This window comes from Ptiloglossa arizonensis, chromosome 4 (genome assembly GCF_051014685.1).
Source record: "Ptiloglossa arizonensis isolate GNS036 chromosome 4, iyPtiAriz1_principal, whole genome shotgun sequence".
Classification (NCBI taxonomy): Eukaryota; Metazoa; Arthropoda; class Insecta; order Hymenoptera; family Colletidae; genus Ptiloglossa; species Ptiloglossa arizonensis.
The window spans coordinates 16,407,421-16,424,793 of record NC_135051.1 but is presented as its reverse complement, the minus strand read 5'-3'; the positions used below and the strand labels follow the sequence as shown (position 1 = coordinate 16,424,793).

At 40.1% G+C, this 17,373-nt stretch overlaps 1 protein-coding gene across 4 annotated transcripts in view; it reads left to right on the top strand.

Moving 5' to 3' along the window:
- The window catches only part of LOC143145921 (uncharacterized), an 827,424-nt gene that overhangs the window by 798,185 nt on the left and 11,866 nt on the right, over positions 1 to 17,373 (top strand). For 3 of the 4 annotated variants that reach the window (XM_076309757.1, XM_076309759.1, XM_076309760.1), the window contains 3 exons: positions 2,044 to 2,158; positions 13,249 to 13,520; positions 14,508 to 14,777. In XM_076309757.1, coding sequence (XP_076165872.1) covers positions 2,044 to 2,158; positions 13,249 to 13,520; positions 14,508 to 14,777 — 657 coding nt within the window. The remainder of the gene's footprint in view (positions 1 to 2,043; positions 2,159 to 13,248; positions 13,521 to 14,507; positions 14,778 to 17,373) is intronic. The other variant, XM_076309758.1, reaches the window with a different exon arrangement.

Below are 17,373 nucleotides of genomic sequence, written 5' to 3'. Positions count from 1 at the left end.
AACATCTAACCTAGATGCGACCGATGCGCGAGGATGTGCACGATTCGCTCTAGAATAACGATTCTCTGTAAACGACGATATGTAAATTTTTAAATAGGTCATCGATTCGATAATTAAACCATTATATACACGTATATTTCGTCACATTTCGAGAATTCTATATGTTCTATACGTGAGTCGTGTGAATCGCTATGGAATATCAATGCTCTGTCAATAACTCCGCGATATCGAGCATTTCGAATAGGTTATTAATCCAACGATTTCGACTATTGTTTATTAAATATGTATCATTGTGTTGAGAATTAATTCTAACTCAATCGTATGTATCGTCGTTCGTTCTCGAATCGCAATTGTAGATATTCAACACAGAATAATTGTACATGAATTAGATCGATAACGTATTATAAATTTGAAATATTTCTTTTCAAAACGCAACGATTAATATAAAATAAGCGATACTCAAATCTCTGAATTCAGTTCTTATTTTAATTTTGAAATACTAGGTAGATATTGTTACAATGCTTTTATTTTCAAGCAATTCCTGCGATTCGTCGCTTATATAAGGTTAAATAGGTTATACATGTATGTTATTGCGCAGCTACGTTCGCGTCGTTGCAGTAACCCCATCTACCGTTCCAACGAGAACTAACGATAAAAGTGCAGAAAAGAAGCAAAGTGTACGTTAGCGTGTTACATTCCCTTCGACTAATGAAAATTAACGTTAATCCTCGTCGTTCACGCAAAAAATACTTAAAATTGAAACGTAAAATGTAAGCTATCGTTTTTACAGAGTTGACGACACTTTACTCCAAACGTTTTTGCAATCACACTATGAACGATCGTCTAATTGCTCAGAGAAAAAAAAAAGAGGGAAACAAAGCTCAGAGGAATTTAATCATCCATTGTAAACGTAGTCCCCTGGTTATTCTTTAATTGTTCGCAATTAATCTACGTACACAATTTTGTACGGGAAATTCTCCAAGAATAATGTAATATCTTTAATCATAAAAGAGAGCACGAAACGACGAACGAAAATTATGAAGGAAATGAAAAATATCTTTAATTAAATCGCACATTGTTAATTATGCGCCGAGCTATTTGCCACTAATCTCCTACATCCTTGTACCTTATCATTTCTTTCTCTCCACCCAGTTCTCCTTCATCCGTCATCTTTATCTTCCTCCCCCGTTCCCCCGTTCCCCCCCTTTCTCTCTTTTATAATCCTCCCTGAAGTATCTGATCTCTACCATCTCGTTCCACGATCATCCCTGTCCTCGTCCCTCTTCATATTACCTTTCTCGATCTCCTGTTTCTCGATTCTTTCGCTCGGTGGACTTGAACGCGATCAAACGTTCTAATCGATCTTTCGGTAACGAGACCCGTGAAATTAGATCCGAAACTGACACGCAAATTTTAGAAAAGGTCGAGCAAGGCCCTCCGTTACGTAACAGAGCTTCGTCCTCGTTGTCCGACCAAGATTCTTGCTTAACGAGAGTCTCGAAACGTCGAGTGCTTCGCGACAAATGGCCAAGACGTGTCTGGACAGCTACACCCGGTTGTGGTTGTTAAACAATATTCGCGGCACTTTTGAGCGTATATCTTTCAACGACTCTGAATGGAAACCTTTCCCGTATTCAAGGAAAAAATCTGGTCGCGGCGTCTAACGTTCCCTTCGTTACTCTTTTTTAAATTGCAGCGTTAAATGCGAAGCGAAGGAATTGAAATACGTAATTTTGCTAGCAACGAAAGATAAAATTAGAATTGAGACTGCAGTATTCACCAGTGAATACTGGTCTATCCAAAGTAACGTGTTCGAAGAGTTCAGAAACTTGGCTCGAGTTTCGATGTTGTAAAATTTTTTTGATATACTGTAAACAGAAATAAGACACTGGGATCGATCTGAAAATTCATCGATCCATTTAAGTTCAACGATTTCCTCGTATTTTTCTTCCATCTGACTCTCGTACTCGTATAAACAGAAATTTGCGCGAAGGAAACAACTTTACGGGCGTTGTTAACGCACTCTGCTTTTAATTGTTTCAGGATGCTGAGAATAAGAAGAGCGAGAAGAAAGAGGTGGTCGGACCGCCTTTGCAAACCGCGTCTGTCAGCGTCAGAGCACTTATCGAGGAAAAAATTATCCAAAAGAGAACAACTGGTAAGTTTCTTTAACAAATTTAACGCGTGTATTAAAGGTAACGCTAGTACCTTATTAAAGATACGTTTTATTAAATTTTATAAATTAAATTCATTGAAATATTGAAACGAACATGTGTTTTTTCATAATCAGCAGATCCAATGAATGAAAAATCGGAGCGGATGAGAACTTAATATTCTGTAGCGGTTCGATTAGAAACAGATAAAAGTAACCGTATTTTTCTTCCGTCTGACTCTCGTACTCGTATCAGATGCTGAATAACGACATTGATATAACGTTAACTAATGCAGAAATTCGGAGAGCTGTGGAATGCGTATACAATTTCGATGATTTATGTACCCTGAAACGTATCTCGATTCGACTGTCTCTCTTCTTCGTTCTCTATCGCGAACTCTCTGTTTCCATCTTCTACCCTCATACATTTTGCAAACTATAATCATAAGGAGCGAACCGAGTTATATTAACTGTCAGGTTACATTAACTTTAGTTTCAATGTATTTGGGAGTCAGACACGATATCTGCTTACACAGAATCCACGTGACACTGGTTACCTGTCGTAGAACTACTTGTTCCCTAAGTTTGCACGGAAATGCGTAACCTGATCTACAGTCTAACTGATCGTAAAATTTCATTTCAAGTTACGTCAAAGGAGTAACCAATTCGAGAAATAATTGAAACGATAGCCAAGAAATGATAATATCGATAATTGTTTTTTTTTTTTTCGAAATTCTAAATACGAATTAAACCGATTAAGAAATCTCGTACGAAGTCATGGATCCATTTCTATGGCAATATTTTACGGAAATACACGTGACTATTGAATATTCAGCCATTAATTAAATACACGGTCATTCGTTGGTTAAAACTCCTTCGATTCCAGAATCTCTCCTCTCGTTGAAAATTAAATACCACCCCAAGGAACCAAAACCACGCGAAGAAAGGTTACGTCGCAGTTCAGCGAGGAAGATCATTTCCGCGGGGAAATATTAATCCCATCGGCGACGCTGAGAACACAAAACTCCGCGAGCACGATTCCGATGATTTATGTGTCCCGCGACGTATCACAATTCGGCCGTATCTCTCTCTACCTACTTCCACCCGCCCCTTCTTCCTCCCTCTCTCTCTCTCTCTCTCTACCCCTTTCTCCGTTCCCTTCGTCGTCTATCTATCCCTCGAAGCGTGTACATTTGCCAGAAGCTCGCGTGATATTCCACCGGCGAGGAATCGCTCCTCCGCGCTCTATGGACTGCCGAAGAATCGTGATTTACGAAGCAAGCACGCCAGAATATTTCTCGCATTGTCCACGTTGGAACGATAAATCAAGTCTCGCGGCACGGCGTAGCGAGGGTACGGGTCAGGGGGGAGGGGTCGACGGGCTAGGAGGGACCAGAAGCCGCGCTTTTGTAACAAAGTGTGCGTCGTTAGCGATTTATGCGCTATTTCGCTGCCGACCACTGCCAAGTGTGGCATGGTGGGGGCAGGGGGACAAAACTATTGCTCCTTTCGCGGGGGATTCTTCGCGGGGACCAGTTGTCCCATATTGGAATTAATCTGCCGGAATTAACGCCCGAGACTCTGGCGCGGTTTTGTTCCCGTTGGAATTCGTTGTCGGTTGCTGGCTCCGTTTGTGGTTTTTATCGATGTTTCATAGCCCGGGTTCTTGAGTAAACGGGAGAAAGAGAGAGAGAGAAAGAGAGAAAGGGACTCGAATTTTTTATCACAATTTGTAGAATTCTCCAACGCAGGGAACAGAAGTAACGACGTCTTAGTCAGGGGAATACTCCGACCGGACTGGCGCTATCCCTACTCCTTGAAGTCTCGGTCGCGCATGCCTACGGCGCATGGTGGCTGCGCCGCGCAGATGCGCGGAAGTCATTGTGCTGCTGACCGCGGGACGGAACGGATCGAACCTTTCGAAACGTCCGACGTAGACGGGCGCAATCTACTTACGCGCCACGAGACTCGTAGATCGCTATGAAATAATTACGGTTCGTCGATAATTCCGCGATATTTGAAGTTTGAAATAGGTTATCGATGTGGGAGTTAATCTATTATTTGTTGTATACGTTCTGTTGAGATTTAAAGACGAATTCTGGTAGATTTAGCGTAGACACGTGTGATTATGAAACGACACTGTCAAGAGTACTGAAATATTTCAAGTTAATGAATTACGAATCTAATGAAATTATAATTTTTTATCGAAACAATATGTACAATAATATTCTGATAATGAATTCGGATGCGTATAGTACATACTTATTATTCAAAGTTCAAAGTAGGTTATCGATCGAAGAATCACAGTATTCTTTTTTAAATGCCTGTCAGCAAGTTGAAAATTTATTTGGTATATAAAACGTATATACAAGCAGTCCATTAATTCAACCCATTAAACGTCACGAGCACCATTTGCGCATTGTAGCTTTTATTGCATCGAATTTGGCAACCAATGGTAGGTTATTAATTATAGCAACCGGTTTGAAATTACTAAACTTTGTTCTTTATGGTCTCTATTAAAAACCAGAAGAAAAACTGTCTTTTATTGTCATAGCACGTAGTTACACTGAAAATTTTATAGGTATCTAAAACAGATGAAAGAAACCGTTACTCAAAGTACATTAAATGTATACTTTACAAATCCATTGCTTTACCAAATTACGCAAATAACGTATTATAAAGGTCCTCTTTTTATTTTACCTAAATAACATTAACAAATACAGAAACATCTCTCATTTTCACACTGTATCTATCACGATTCCCAAATGGGATATTTTTCAAACAACTCCTAATTGTAATACAAACAATATTTTAACTTCGTTAAAAAAGTAGTTACCATCATCCGCGTTAAGAATGGACAATGGATTTTATAATAAATGATAAAACACACAATTTTTAAATTTATCCGTTCAATATCACAATGCGACGTACCATTCGACTATCTAATTAAACAAACGTTGTTGAATCTGCGTTACGTAGCCATTTTCATCGTCAACGAACGATCGTTCGATTTTCAGATACCAACGAACATCTGCAATAAAATCGACGGTTCCGTTTTCCCTCGAAATAGTTCCCAGGGTCACGAACTCTATCCCAAATCGTTACTCGTAATTTGCACATCAACAACGAATCGTTGCGGCTTTTATCTCACGTTTCTCCTGAGAATTTCACCGAAAAATAACGGGACGTTTTCGTCGTCGACGGGCAACTCGACCGAAAATCCTCCTCTAATTGCATCGATGCGTCGACGACGTAGGGGGTGGAACCCTCGTGCAGCAGAGCGACGCGATGCGTCGTCAGCGTCGGGTTGTACCCGATAAACGATCCCGGTAAATTATTTATCGATCGATCTCTCGTTCTGCGGCGACCGGTCGATTTTCAAAAAAATAATGGCCAGCCACGATGGTCCGTTCGAACACGGGCCACGTGCACGTTCGATTCGTCCAACTATAGTCATTTTCGTCGTTCGATCAACTCGACACACGGATGGCGTTCGAACGTCTGCAATTACAACTTCGTACCCATTTTTCTCCGTTTTCTTTTCTTTTTTCCCATTTTATTCGATTCTCTTTCACTTACTTCGTATACCTCGTTCGGAAATATCGCCTTTGTCAAAAGAATTTTATTCGAACGGATTGCAATATCGAGGCAAGAGTGATGCGATAATTCCCGAAGAAGAATTGGCGATTCTCTCGGAATTTACCGAGCACCCATGTGGAATACGAGCCATCGCTGACGATGCATAACTCGATGCCGGATGCATCGGTGCAATTCGACGAAAAGTACGAGAAGATGACGGCATTGGTTATGGAGGGCCGGTAAAATATCGCGGTTATCTGCTGATCGTCGTGGAAAGTTTTGGTAAATGGATGAAAAAAAAAAAAATACGTCCCGTAAAAATAATTTAATGCTTTCGAAGCGTGCGCCGCATATTCGGGGAAGAATCCTGGTGCGCGATACCGCTGATAACGAATATCAACTGAATCTAATTAGACCGTGACCAAATTTACATTTACTTAGAATTTAAATTTAGTTAACGGTTATTTTACGTTGCTTGTTATAATTAATTATTATCCTCCAATATAGAAGGATACCACGGTAAATGGAATTCGTCGAGTACTATTCAAATAAGATATTAACAGCCTGTTGATTACACTCGGTACCTTCTACAATTTACGTATATCCCGGCCACGTGAAAAATAATAATAATTAATTCCACATTCTCGAATAAACCAATCAACGACGTCTGAATACTCGACACGATTTTCGAATCACGAATAACAAAATTCGCGAAAACTTGAATGCAACTCGTAACGTACATCTGATTAATCACAATCTGTCGAATTATTTACACTTTTCCAGAATTTTTTTTTTTTTTTTGTCACTTCTTTATCAGACAGAAGCGCCAATAAATCGTTCACCCCGTTTTCATCGAGCAAATCTCCTCCCTCTAACGTAGGCAAGTGTCACCGCGATTTTGTACGCGAAGTGAAAACAACAACCGAGACAAACTCGCGGCCACTTGGTCGGGAACAATCTGCTTTACCGCGATCAATGATTGGCAATTTGCAAAAATCCCCGGCGGTTTCGTCTGCGCGGATTTACGTCGTTACGCGACCGTACAAATGCACCGGCGTCAAATGGATTTGCGGTCTGGGTAAAGTTATGCAGGAAAGTGGCGGATGAAAAATGCAACAGGGTTTCCGCGGGACAGTACAACGAATCGCGGGGAAGTTGATGGGTGGGTATTGATTCATTAATCGCGGACGCTAATTGTCGCTACGGGTTTAAATATGTATTTTTTAACGACGTTCCAAATTGGAAAATTGTTAACCGTCGCGTCTAGATGGATATGACACGATCGTGTGCCACGAATATTGAACGTGGAAAGTCAATTCGGTGCTGGTGAAACGACGTTCCTCGATGAACGTCCAGTCACTCGAGATTTATCAGACGAGATTACAATTTCACGAGATTAAAATGGAATCTTGTTTTTTCTGTCGAAGATCGACGTAGTTTGCACGGTTAGAAACATTAGGGTGTCGTTACGGTGTTTCTTTCGAAATTTTCATCTTCTTGGTGAAATTAACGACGCGAAGGTTAAAATGAAGAGTGACGACAGAAAGGGGTATTAAACTTTTACAAATTTCAAAGGAGAGAAGTTAGAAATCATAGAAAAGATTCACAAGGATAACGATTACTTAATAGATGAACGCGTGGAATTTCACGTACAATAGTAACAATAAAAATAACGATCAAAAGAACAGAATTCACTATCGTCGGATACTCGTGCCTTCCACGAAAGCTAGCGAACAGTTTAGCCTAACAAATGTTTAGCCTGACCCAGTTCTGTCCGCACGTGCTATCTTGCTCAGGCCCAAGTGGACTCGAAAAATCCGATACTATACATTTTTCGAACTCTATCGTTCGAATGTAGGAGAAAGGAGTGGGGAGAGCGTTTCATCCTGTTACTGGACTCATCAATAAGGCATCCTAGTAGGCCATGCCTTGTACGTAGAGACATTGGAAGATCGGTAAGGGATGGTATATACGTTGGTCTTCTCTTTCTCTTTGAGTTATTAGATCCCCGTACGAGCCCCGAAATAACTGTTGCATTCGTGTGGTATATTGTAGTATATTTAAGGATATTATACATTACAGTGATATTAGTATTATATTAAACGTAGTGTTGGTGATTGGTTTCGCTTTCCACTAAGGTAGATCGACCGTGTATTGAACTAAGCTAACCGTCTTTGTGCCTTCGACACGCGTCTTGATCGTCTTTGTTGCTTAAGTCTTACACCGTCTTAGTGCGTCTTTTAATCGTCTCGTCTTATCGTCTTCTTAGTCGTACTGTCCGCGACACACTCCCCGGACATACCCTCGTCGTCGTGCTCTTGCACTCTACACACACTGTGTGTACCGTCTATGACATACTGTGACATACTGTGTGTGACATACTGTGTCCTCAAACATTCCTGTCGTACTTTATATATTCATACCCATTCATTCTCTTACATTCTATTCCTCAGTCTCTCTCACTTCAGACACTGGGTCACGTTCGACCATCCTAATCGTTCGTTTTTCCAAGCATACTTCACTTTCTCCGAGCCACATGTACTCTCTTTCATCCCCATGCATCCTTACACCTGGTCGTCGTGCAGGAACACCTGTAAAGGGATCCTCGAGCCTATCGTAAAAGCTGGCGGACAGATCGGCACCAAATGTTTAGCCTAAGTTCTGTCCGCACGTGCTATCTTGTTCAGGCCTGCGCTCAGGCCCAAGTGGACTCGAAAAATCCGATAATATATATATACTTCGGTAGCAGCGCGCGGCCGTAGATGCGCAAAATCTGCGGTCTTGTCGTTACAGACGCGCCAACTTGTTGCACTTTTATTTTACGTTTGCCCGCCGCGGCGCGTCGATGTAAATTTCGAGCCGAGAGGGAACGCTTGAACGCGGATCAACGGATTCGCGACGCGAACCTCGGTTCTCGGTTCACCGCGAACTTTCGTTTGCCCGCGCGCGGTGGGGTAGGAGACGAGGGGGTGTAGGACGAATAAAAGAAGCAATCGCCGGTTACATTGTCGCGGATTACGTACGAGAAATTACATCGGGATCGATCGTCCCCGTCGCCGCGATTTCTATTTCCATCCAACGTGGATAAAAGCGGCCGCGACGATTTCAATTTACCTCCGAACAGCAACGGTCGAGCGAACGAGCGAGTTCGCTCCGTGGCGGATATTAATTTCTTTCGGTTGATTTATTAGCGGCAACGGCGTGGACTCGGACCGACGACGAGTAAAAACTCGGGAACGTCGGGCGACGATCAGTATAATATGACGCAAAGGGAGGTAGGGAATAAAAAAAAGAGAAAAGAAAGAAATCCGGGGGTTGGAGCACGGGCTGGAAGCCAGGACCGTGGTAGTGAGGGTTTGGGGGCGAAGAGACGGAATGGGGTGGCTGATATTCATGAAATCGTCGTAGAAAAGTTTCGTTCGCGATACAGCTGCACACTCGACGGATCCTATTTCCTTCTTGCGCCCTGTGCACTCTGCCAGGATATGCGCGCATTTATATCTGTCCGGGGGTTCCCCGGATGGCGGTAAACGATGGCTTCGCGCCTCGAAATATATTTTTCACCGGCCAATACTGTCTCTTCGCGGATGCACTAAACGTCAATCTTGAGCGCGAACGGAAATATTGATGAAGCTATCCGTTTCAACCACTTGAATCCTCCGGGCGTGGAATCATTCGCGGTGGACGCTGCTGGTTATTTTAATCAACCGTGTCGATAACCGGTTAACTTTTTCGTCATTTTGCAAATTTGCCAATGTAATTGTCGGAAAGTGGCACAACGGTTTTGGAATTTTGTTCTTTGGACGATTTTGTTCTTATTCGTGTTCCTGGTGTGGAAGTACAAGTGGAAGAATTTTGGCGGGAAGGATTCGAATTTATTCGTGCTTTCGATAATTAAATGTCTTTTTTGTATTTTTAAACAAAAGTTGGTCACCTTCTTGTCGAAATATTACAAAATTGTTCTCAGTTCTTTAGATAATTTTTGATTAATTTGTGTTCCTGATGTGAAAATACAAGTCGAAGATTTTTGGCGGGAAGGATTCGAATTTATTCGTGCTTTCGATAATTAAATGTCTTTTTTGTATTTTTAAACAAAAGTTGGTCACCTTCTTGTCGAAATATTACAAAATTGTTCTCAGTTCTTTAGATAATTTTTGATTAATTTGTGTTCCTGATGTGAAAATACAAGTCGAAGATTTTTGGCGGGAAGGATTCGAATTTATTCGTGCTTTCGATAATTGGACGTCTTTTTTATATCTTCGATTGAAAATTTCTCACCTTCTTGTCGAAAATTACAAAATTGTTCTGTTCTTTGGATAATTTTTTATTAATTTGGGCGAACGCTTCGAATTTATTTATTCGTTTGTTCGGTAACCCAATGCCTTTTATAGTATCTATAATATGATACAACATTCTCCTTATGGATTCTGATAATCTTCTTGCAAAAAATTATTTTTTTTACTGGTTATCGACACAAAGGTTAAAGAAAATAATTACTCGGTAAAAGTATTTGTTAAACGAGAAATAAGGTATTCGTTAATTTAAATATGCTTGTTTTCATTCTCAGAGATTTTAATGGTACCAATTTTGATTCGCCTCGGTAATAAATAAAAACAATATGAAAATAATACTCGGTAAATTGTTGTATGAAAAGTAATCAAAACGAATAATATTAACAGGACGCTACCATCGTGTTTCAAACCAGAGTTTTTCAAATTCCATTTATTGAAAAGTTTCCATTCGAAATGACAATATAACAATTTAGCAATGTTTCATTTCGTTTCGATTAAAGTCTTCGTTAATCCATACAGTGTATCTCTATTTTCTAAACTTCTAACCAAAGTATTTCTATCCTCTTCAATAATCAACAATAACGTTTACATTATTCTTACGTAACGTAACTTTGAAACAAAATTAATCGTTACCTTTGTACTTTACCCTTTACTAAGAACGAATTTTTAGTACGTTTACAAATTGAAATAAAAAATAAATAACAAAGATCGATCCTATTCTTCGTACCTACGACCAAGTCATCTCCTCAGAATATTACAAAATTATTATTTTCCCAATTGTCTCGCGCCTTCACGCCATCCGATCTTTTTCTGCATTCGGTATTGTAGAACGGTTTGAACTCTCCAAAATGGCCACAAAGATCTTCCTATTACCATCGACACGATTAAAACCATTCGCTCCGTTCAAAGATTATTCCCATTCCAAGCTCGTACGATGGTGAAAGGGCGGATTAAAGGACACACAAACGAACGAGAGGACCGGCGCTCTCTAAGAAGCTCGCAGTCATCATAATTTATTCCCCGTAAACCCGGAACGCTCTGGAAAGTACGTTCGCTTAACCGAGCAATACGATTAATTCATATTAACGTCATAATAGAAGCCAATACGTACGAGAGGAGGCCAGAAAGGACGAATCGCATTACTACATTTACCGATTTCTCTCTTTTCATCCGGATTCTCGTTTCTTCCCTCCAATTAGTCACGCGAAAAGGGGTTTGAAAGGGAAGGAGGGCCACGAACGCGAGGCACGATTGAAAATGGCCAACCAGTCGCGTCTCCTGTCGGCGGAAGGACGATCGAGCGCCACCGGAACTGAACAACAAAAGGTCCCTTCGTTTTTGAATTCTCCTGCCCGGATGGCTCCTTCCATACTTGCGATTCGTTTCACAATTTCACGACGCGTCGATATTTATTCCGATTGGTGCAAACGAAGCGAGCCAACCGCTCGCACGGTGCTGCCCGTTTTCAAGAAACAATATCACCCCGCTTAAATGAGAACCAAGTCCAACGGAGTGAACGTTGCCCACCGAAGGATTCGAATTTCGATATTAAAAATCATTGGGTTGTTCGGAGTGTCATTTCGTTTCCAAAATGGAGAATATATGGTTTGATAAAATGTTTGTACACTGTGGAAAATCGTGCTTCATTTTCACCAACAAGAACGAAATTATTTTTTGAACAACTCAATGAAATTTGTATATTTGTCATTTTCGACAGATTGGCGATGTTTTTCTAGTGAAAGTGAGCCTAAACATGACTTCGTTCGGATTATTCTTAATCGTGCCAGTGGTTCTCAATTACGCGTAAATTTTCAAAGGAATTTTGAATTTTTGAAAGATACATCTACCGATATTAAAAAGTTCCATCAAATGTCTTCTAGTCTCCTTTTATCTATCTACCAAGGAATAGTTATTCACTTTAAATTCTTTAGATCGAATTATTCGATAAATGACACTTTAGGTATTTGCTTTTGGGTTTAAAAACTGTGAAAATATTACCGAGACACATCTGTGTTCTTGGAACCACTTCTAAAAATTTTCCAATTTACAAGAGTGGCAACACTCTTAAAAGTATAAAAAATATACAATTTTTAACTTTCCCTGGAAATTGACATTTTTTCCTATCTTTAAGAATGATTTAGTAGACTTAGGAAAATTAAAATTCTCAACTTTATTTTCGGATACTAATAATCAGAATCCAGTCAATTATCGTATAAAATTTCCAAAATTTAAATATCTCATTGTATTTGCTCCTTTTGTTAAAAAACAAGTATCGAGTTCATTTTCGTTGCACTTTACATTTTCTCGACTCGACACGGTAATGGTCCGTCCATTCATAACAGACATTACCTACTTTGGTTAATTACGTGTGCTGAGACCCGATCGAGAAATTCGCAATTTATTTAAACATCGAAGGTATGATTTATTCCGGGCTCCGTATTCAGATTAACCGACAATGTACTTTCGTTGATTCGTTATAAAAAGAATATTTTATTTCGCGGAGCATGCGCCGTTTTATCGACGAACAAAATTCAAAAGGTACACGCGAATGGACGGCTCGTACTCGGGAAATTAAACTGTGGAGATAAAGCAAATAGTCCAATATATTCTGACTGAAATTGATCGAAATATTGTTTAATGATAACGAAGGGGTTTAATCAATCACTCAACCTTACTTACTGTATTAACTCTCTACCACAGAAAATTAATATTTCCATTTCGCTAGATATTTTATCATTATTTAATTCGATAGTTCGTTTGAGGTATACGATCGTTATCTTCCCTAGTGTGTTACGAACTGATTTAAAACGAATAGTGTACGGAAATCGTTCAAGTAATCAGCACCACACGTGTATACATTCCACGAGTTTCATTTACTGTACAGTATCGAAAAGAACGGAACAATGTTCCTGTTATTCGTCTATAATTTATTAAGAGCAACCGATACAAAAGACACGCAATTTTCTCTCCTCTTGCAAAGATTCAAATTTTAATTACACGTCACGATAAACGACAACCGAATAACCATTCGATCGAATGAACGTCGCAACGAAACAACTGTAACATTTGCGTTATTATTCGAATTAAAATTTTGCCCCTCTCTGTTTTCATTTTAAATTGATTCGCGTTACCGATTCTTTACCACAAAAAAAAAAAAAAAAATACCTGGTCAGATATGGACGAAATCTTTTGTTTTTAATATTTTTCAATTTGATTTCGTTTTAGCAGCGGACACGAGCACCAATCAGCAGCCACGTACAAACGCCAATGTGTTCACCAGCCAAGCGGACAACGCGTCGCAGGTCGCCGGAAAAACGAGTTTCGCGGTACCGGCACCGCCGCCATTGGCCTCAGCGGAAAAGGTCCGCAGACTTTCAGATGGTGAACACTTCCGGCAGCCGAACGTCACCGTTGGCGGACATGCGACCGTGCAGAAACAATTACAGGAAGCGCAGACCCAGGCACAGGCGCAGGCGCTGGCCGACATGATTCTGAAGGTAATTTTTGCTATTCGTATTGGTTGTCTTGTCAATTTGCAAAATTCTTTCAAATTTTAACGATAAAATTAGAGTCGAATGTAATCGAAAGACCGTGAAAATTGTTTCAATAATAGTAGTAATATAGTAATATACTCGTTTGTAGTGAATAATTATGATGCAATAAAATCTACTTTAGAGGAACTGATAAGTGTAAGGTATTCAGATAATAGAAGAAAACTGTTCTAATAATAGTAGTAATATAGTAATATAGTAATATAGTAATATACTCGTTTATAGTGAATAATTATAATGCAATAAAATCTTCTTTATATGGACTAATAAGTGTAAGGTATTTAGATAATAGAAGATTATCAGTCTTTCGATGTTTCACTTTATTTATTCAAATGGATACGAAGGAATTTTACGATTTGTTGAAATATATGGTATTTAATAAATTACCAGAACTGTTAATTTGATTTGAAAGAAACCTCGAAAAAGATTCGTTTTCACACGAAACGGTCAATCTCTCCAAAATTTGTCCAACGAAATCGATGAAACTTACACCCAGTAACTTACACCTACTACTTGTGATCTTTAAACGAACTCCTCGTGATAAATTGCGTGCTGCTATCGCGTAAACATTGTCAATTTTTTTACACTCTCTGAACTATAAAATGATACATAATGTTCGATTACCTAGCTAGATTAGTAACGAGGAAAACGATATTTCAGTAACACGAACGAGGAAAGAGAAACATTGAATAAATGTTTGCTAATGTGTTTCTTATCGTAACATCCTATACATTATTTCGATAATTGCCTAGATGTTTAGCTACGGCAATTGAGAGATACGTCACTGGGATGGTCGCTTCATAAATATTGATTAATTTGTAACCAGCTCGCGTAGTTGATCTCTAAGCGCGAAATGTACACATAGAAGTCATTGTTCAGTGTAACGCCTTGCAGTCGATAGGGAGATAAAGAACCGAACGTGGAACTTTCTAGGGCACTACTAAAATGGCTGTGAAGAGAACAACTTCCGATCCCGGGCAGAGATTGCATTTGACGTACCAGACGTCAGTTCAATCGACGACCAATCAGCAACAAAATAACCAGCCTCAATCTCAGCCCGCAGTCACAGACAGTTTCTCGATGACAGGTTACTCCGAAGACGGCGGTTACTTTAGCCCAAGCCTTCAGGACGAAGTGTTCCAGCAGGTCACCGCAGTTCCTGACAGTGTTCTGCTTCACGCTACTCAATTGGACTCCCTTCAGGTGAGACACCGCCCCTCCTCGAGCTTATTGCTTTCATCTCGCACGTTTGGTATGAACCATTACGTTGGTAGACGATAGTTGGCAAATTTGCCGAGTCAGGAGTCCACAATTTAGTTCTACCCCGTTCTGAGAACGATTTGTGGCTACTAAAAACAGAAATGTGTCCCCAAAACGCGAGAACTTTCTTTAAAAGCAACCTATTCTTTTCATACTTCTCCGAACATTTCTACGATTTTATACATATACACGATTCGTGGTATTAGGAATCAGCGTTTTCCTTGAAAATATACGAGAACGTTGAAAGAGGACAAAGTTTCACCATTTTTTAGAACCAATATCAATTTTCCGTGTTTGAGATACATTTGGAGAGACGAAAGTGACTTTTAATTTTTTTCGATAGAATGTTACATATTTTCTGTTATACGAAAGCGTATTTCGAGACAAATTCAACTATAGGGTATACTGTGATCTTGAAAATCGCACAAGGTTAGGAGTGGAAGAATAGCTTTTGTATTTTGAAAAAATTCTATTGAGAAAAATACCTGAGAATTTCTTATAATACCTTGAACACCTTGTGTATTCTAGGACAATATCGAAGCACAATTTCTGAACTAAATTCAGAATGATTAATAAGCCCTGCTCTTCTATTAACAAACATAATAAAATCAAAGTGTTCCATATTATTCTATTCCTCAAACCCGATTAAAAATCAAAAAACAAATGCAAACAGTCAACAAATCCTCTCAACAATTCGTAACGTTCCTGCGAGACAATACTTCGTGATTCAAAACCCCTGGGTATAAATTTCTCAACTTAGGCTCGCATCTTTAAAAATCGTCCATTTTCGATAAAACTGAAAACTCGATTTTCAGTTTAATTTTCCTCCATTCCCGCATCCGCGTTCGAAAATTAAACCAACAACGTACACGTGAACTCACGCGCTTGAGGTGCGGGTATATCGACCATTTTGGATCGGAATGTTCAATAACTCGGTCGACTTTAAACCACGTCGCGAGTAAACTGTCCACGGATCTGGAAGCACCCTCGTTTTGTTTCTTTTCACGGAGCGGGTCCACGCGAACCCCTAATTTACAACTTTATCCGGAAACAGGCGTCCCGTTTGACAAAGGGAGGAGGGCAAGAAAGGAGTCACGCGAAAATAAGGGTGAACCGGGGTGGTGGTAGGGTGGTAGCTGAGCATTTGCATTTTCGACGGTCATGTTAAGACACAATATCTCGCGATCCTTTGACGGTCTAATTAGTCCCGGCGTCTCATTATTCGTTCCACGTCGAGCGCTGAAAACGCTTTAGTTTCAATTACGTCACCGCTCTGCCGCTGCCTCCCCTCCCTCTACCTACCCCTTCCAGCCCTCACCGTCTGCCCCTCAACGCAGAATTTAATAAGACGAATTATCTAAGTAGTTGGCACCGACTGCACCAACGATGCTTGCAATGCTGCTTTGTGCCATTTGAAAAGCACCGGATCCGCTCTTCCCTACCTATCCGGAGATATCTTGCATCCTCCGTACCCCTTAACCACCCCCACTTCGTCCCCCATCCCGTCGTCCCGCACCCCGACTCGAACCTCTCGTCGTCGAGTAGTCTCGTTAATGTCTGACCCACGGATACCAGAGATTCCACCCTAATGCCTGCATCTCCTGGCGTAGCTCCCGAAACGCCTTCATTCCGCGAACTTTTCAGGAAAATCCATCCGGTTCCTCCGCAAATCCAATTTTTCACGGATACGCCTCGCTCGTGGATCAATATTGCCCGATGGAATTCAACTTTTTCCACTGGACCCGTCCGTACTCGGTCCGAAAGGCTCGCGATGATCGCAACATTTCGTTGTTCGTTGACACGATGTTTAAAAATGATATTTATCTTATTTGTGTATGTGTGTTACACGCAGTGTGTGGATTGGTTAAGTAAAAGGTTGGAAGTTATTACGAACGAACGATTCTTGTTTGGTAGCTTGGCATTCGAGAGATTGGAGTGCTTGTTTTGTTGAATGGAGCGATAGATTAATTAATTCTTTATGGTCGTGTGTCTTAACCATTACAGTAAGGAACCATACTAAGCTTGTACTTAGAAGGAATCGTACTAATCTTATACTTACAACTATGTATTGGTTTATGGTTTCTCTGAAGGAACCTGAATGTCCAAAGAATCTGTTCAAGAACCAATAAGGTGCTCTTATTAGTAGTTTGCACTTTCTCTGAAGGAACCTGAATGTCCAAAGAATTTGTTCACGAACCAATACGGTGCTCCTATTAGAGATAACAGAATCCAGTAAAGAGGAATGATTTCCTTAATGGCTTAATGATTTTCCTTAATGGAAAATGCATAAGTTGCGGCACTATGAAGATGTGAAAAGTAAAGATTGTTCTGTATGTTCAAACGGAACGATCAAGGGCGGAAGACACCAAACTAATTATTTTTGCGAAACATGTAGACGAAAACCAGGACTGTACATTGGAGACTGTTTCGAAAGATACCACACGATGGAGAACTATAAAATATAATTTTCACATAAAAAGATTACATTGAAACACACTGTTGTACGAATATATCAAGTTTTTATTGTTAATCTCCTTTA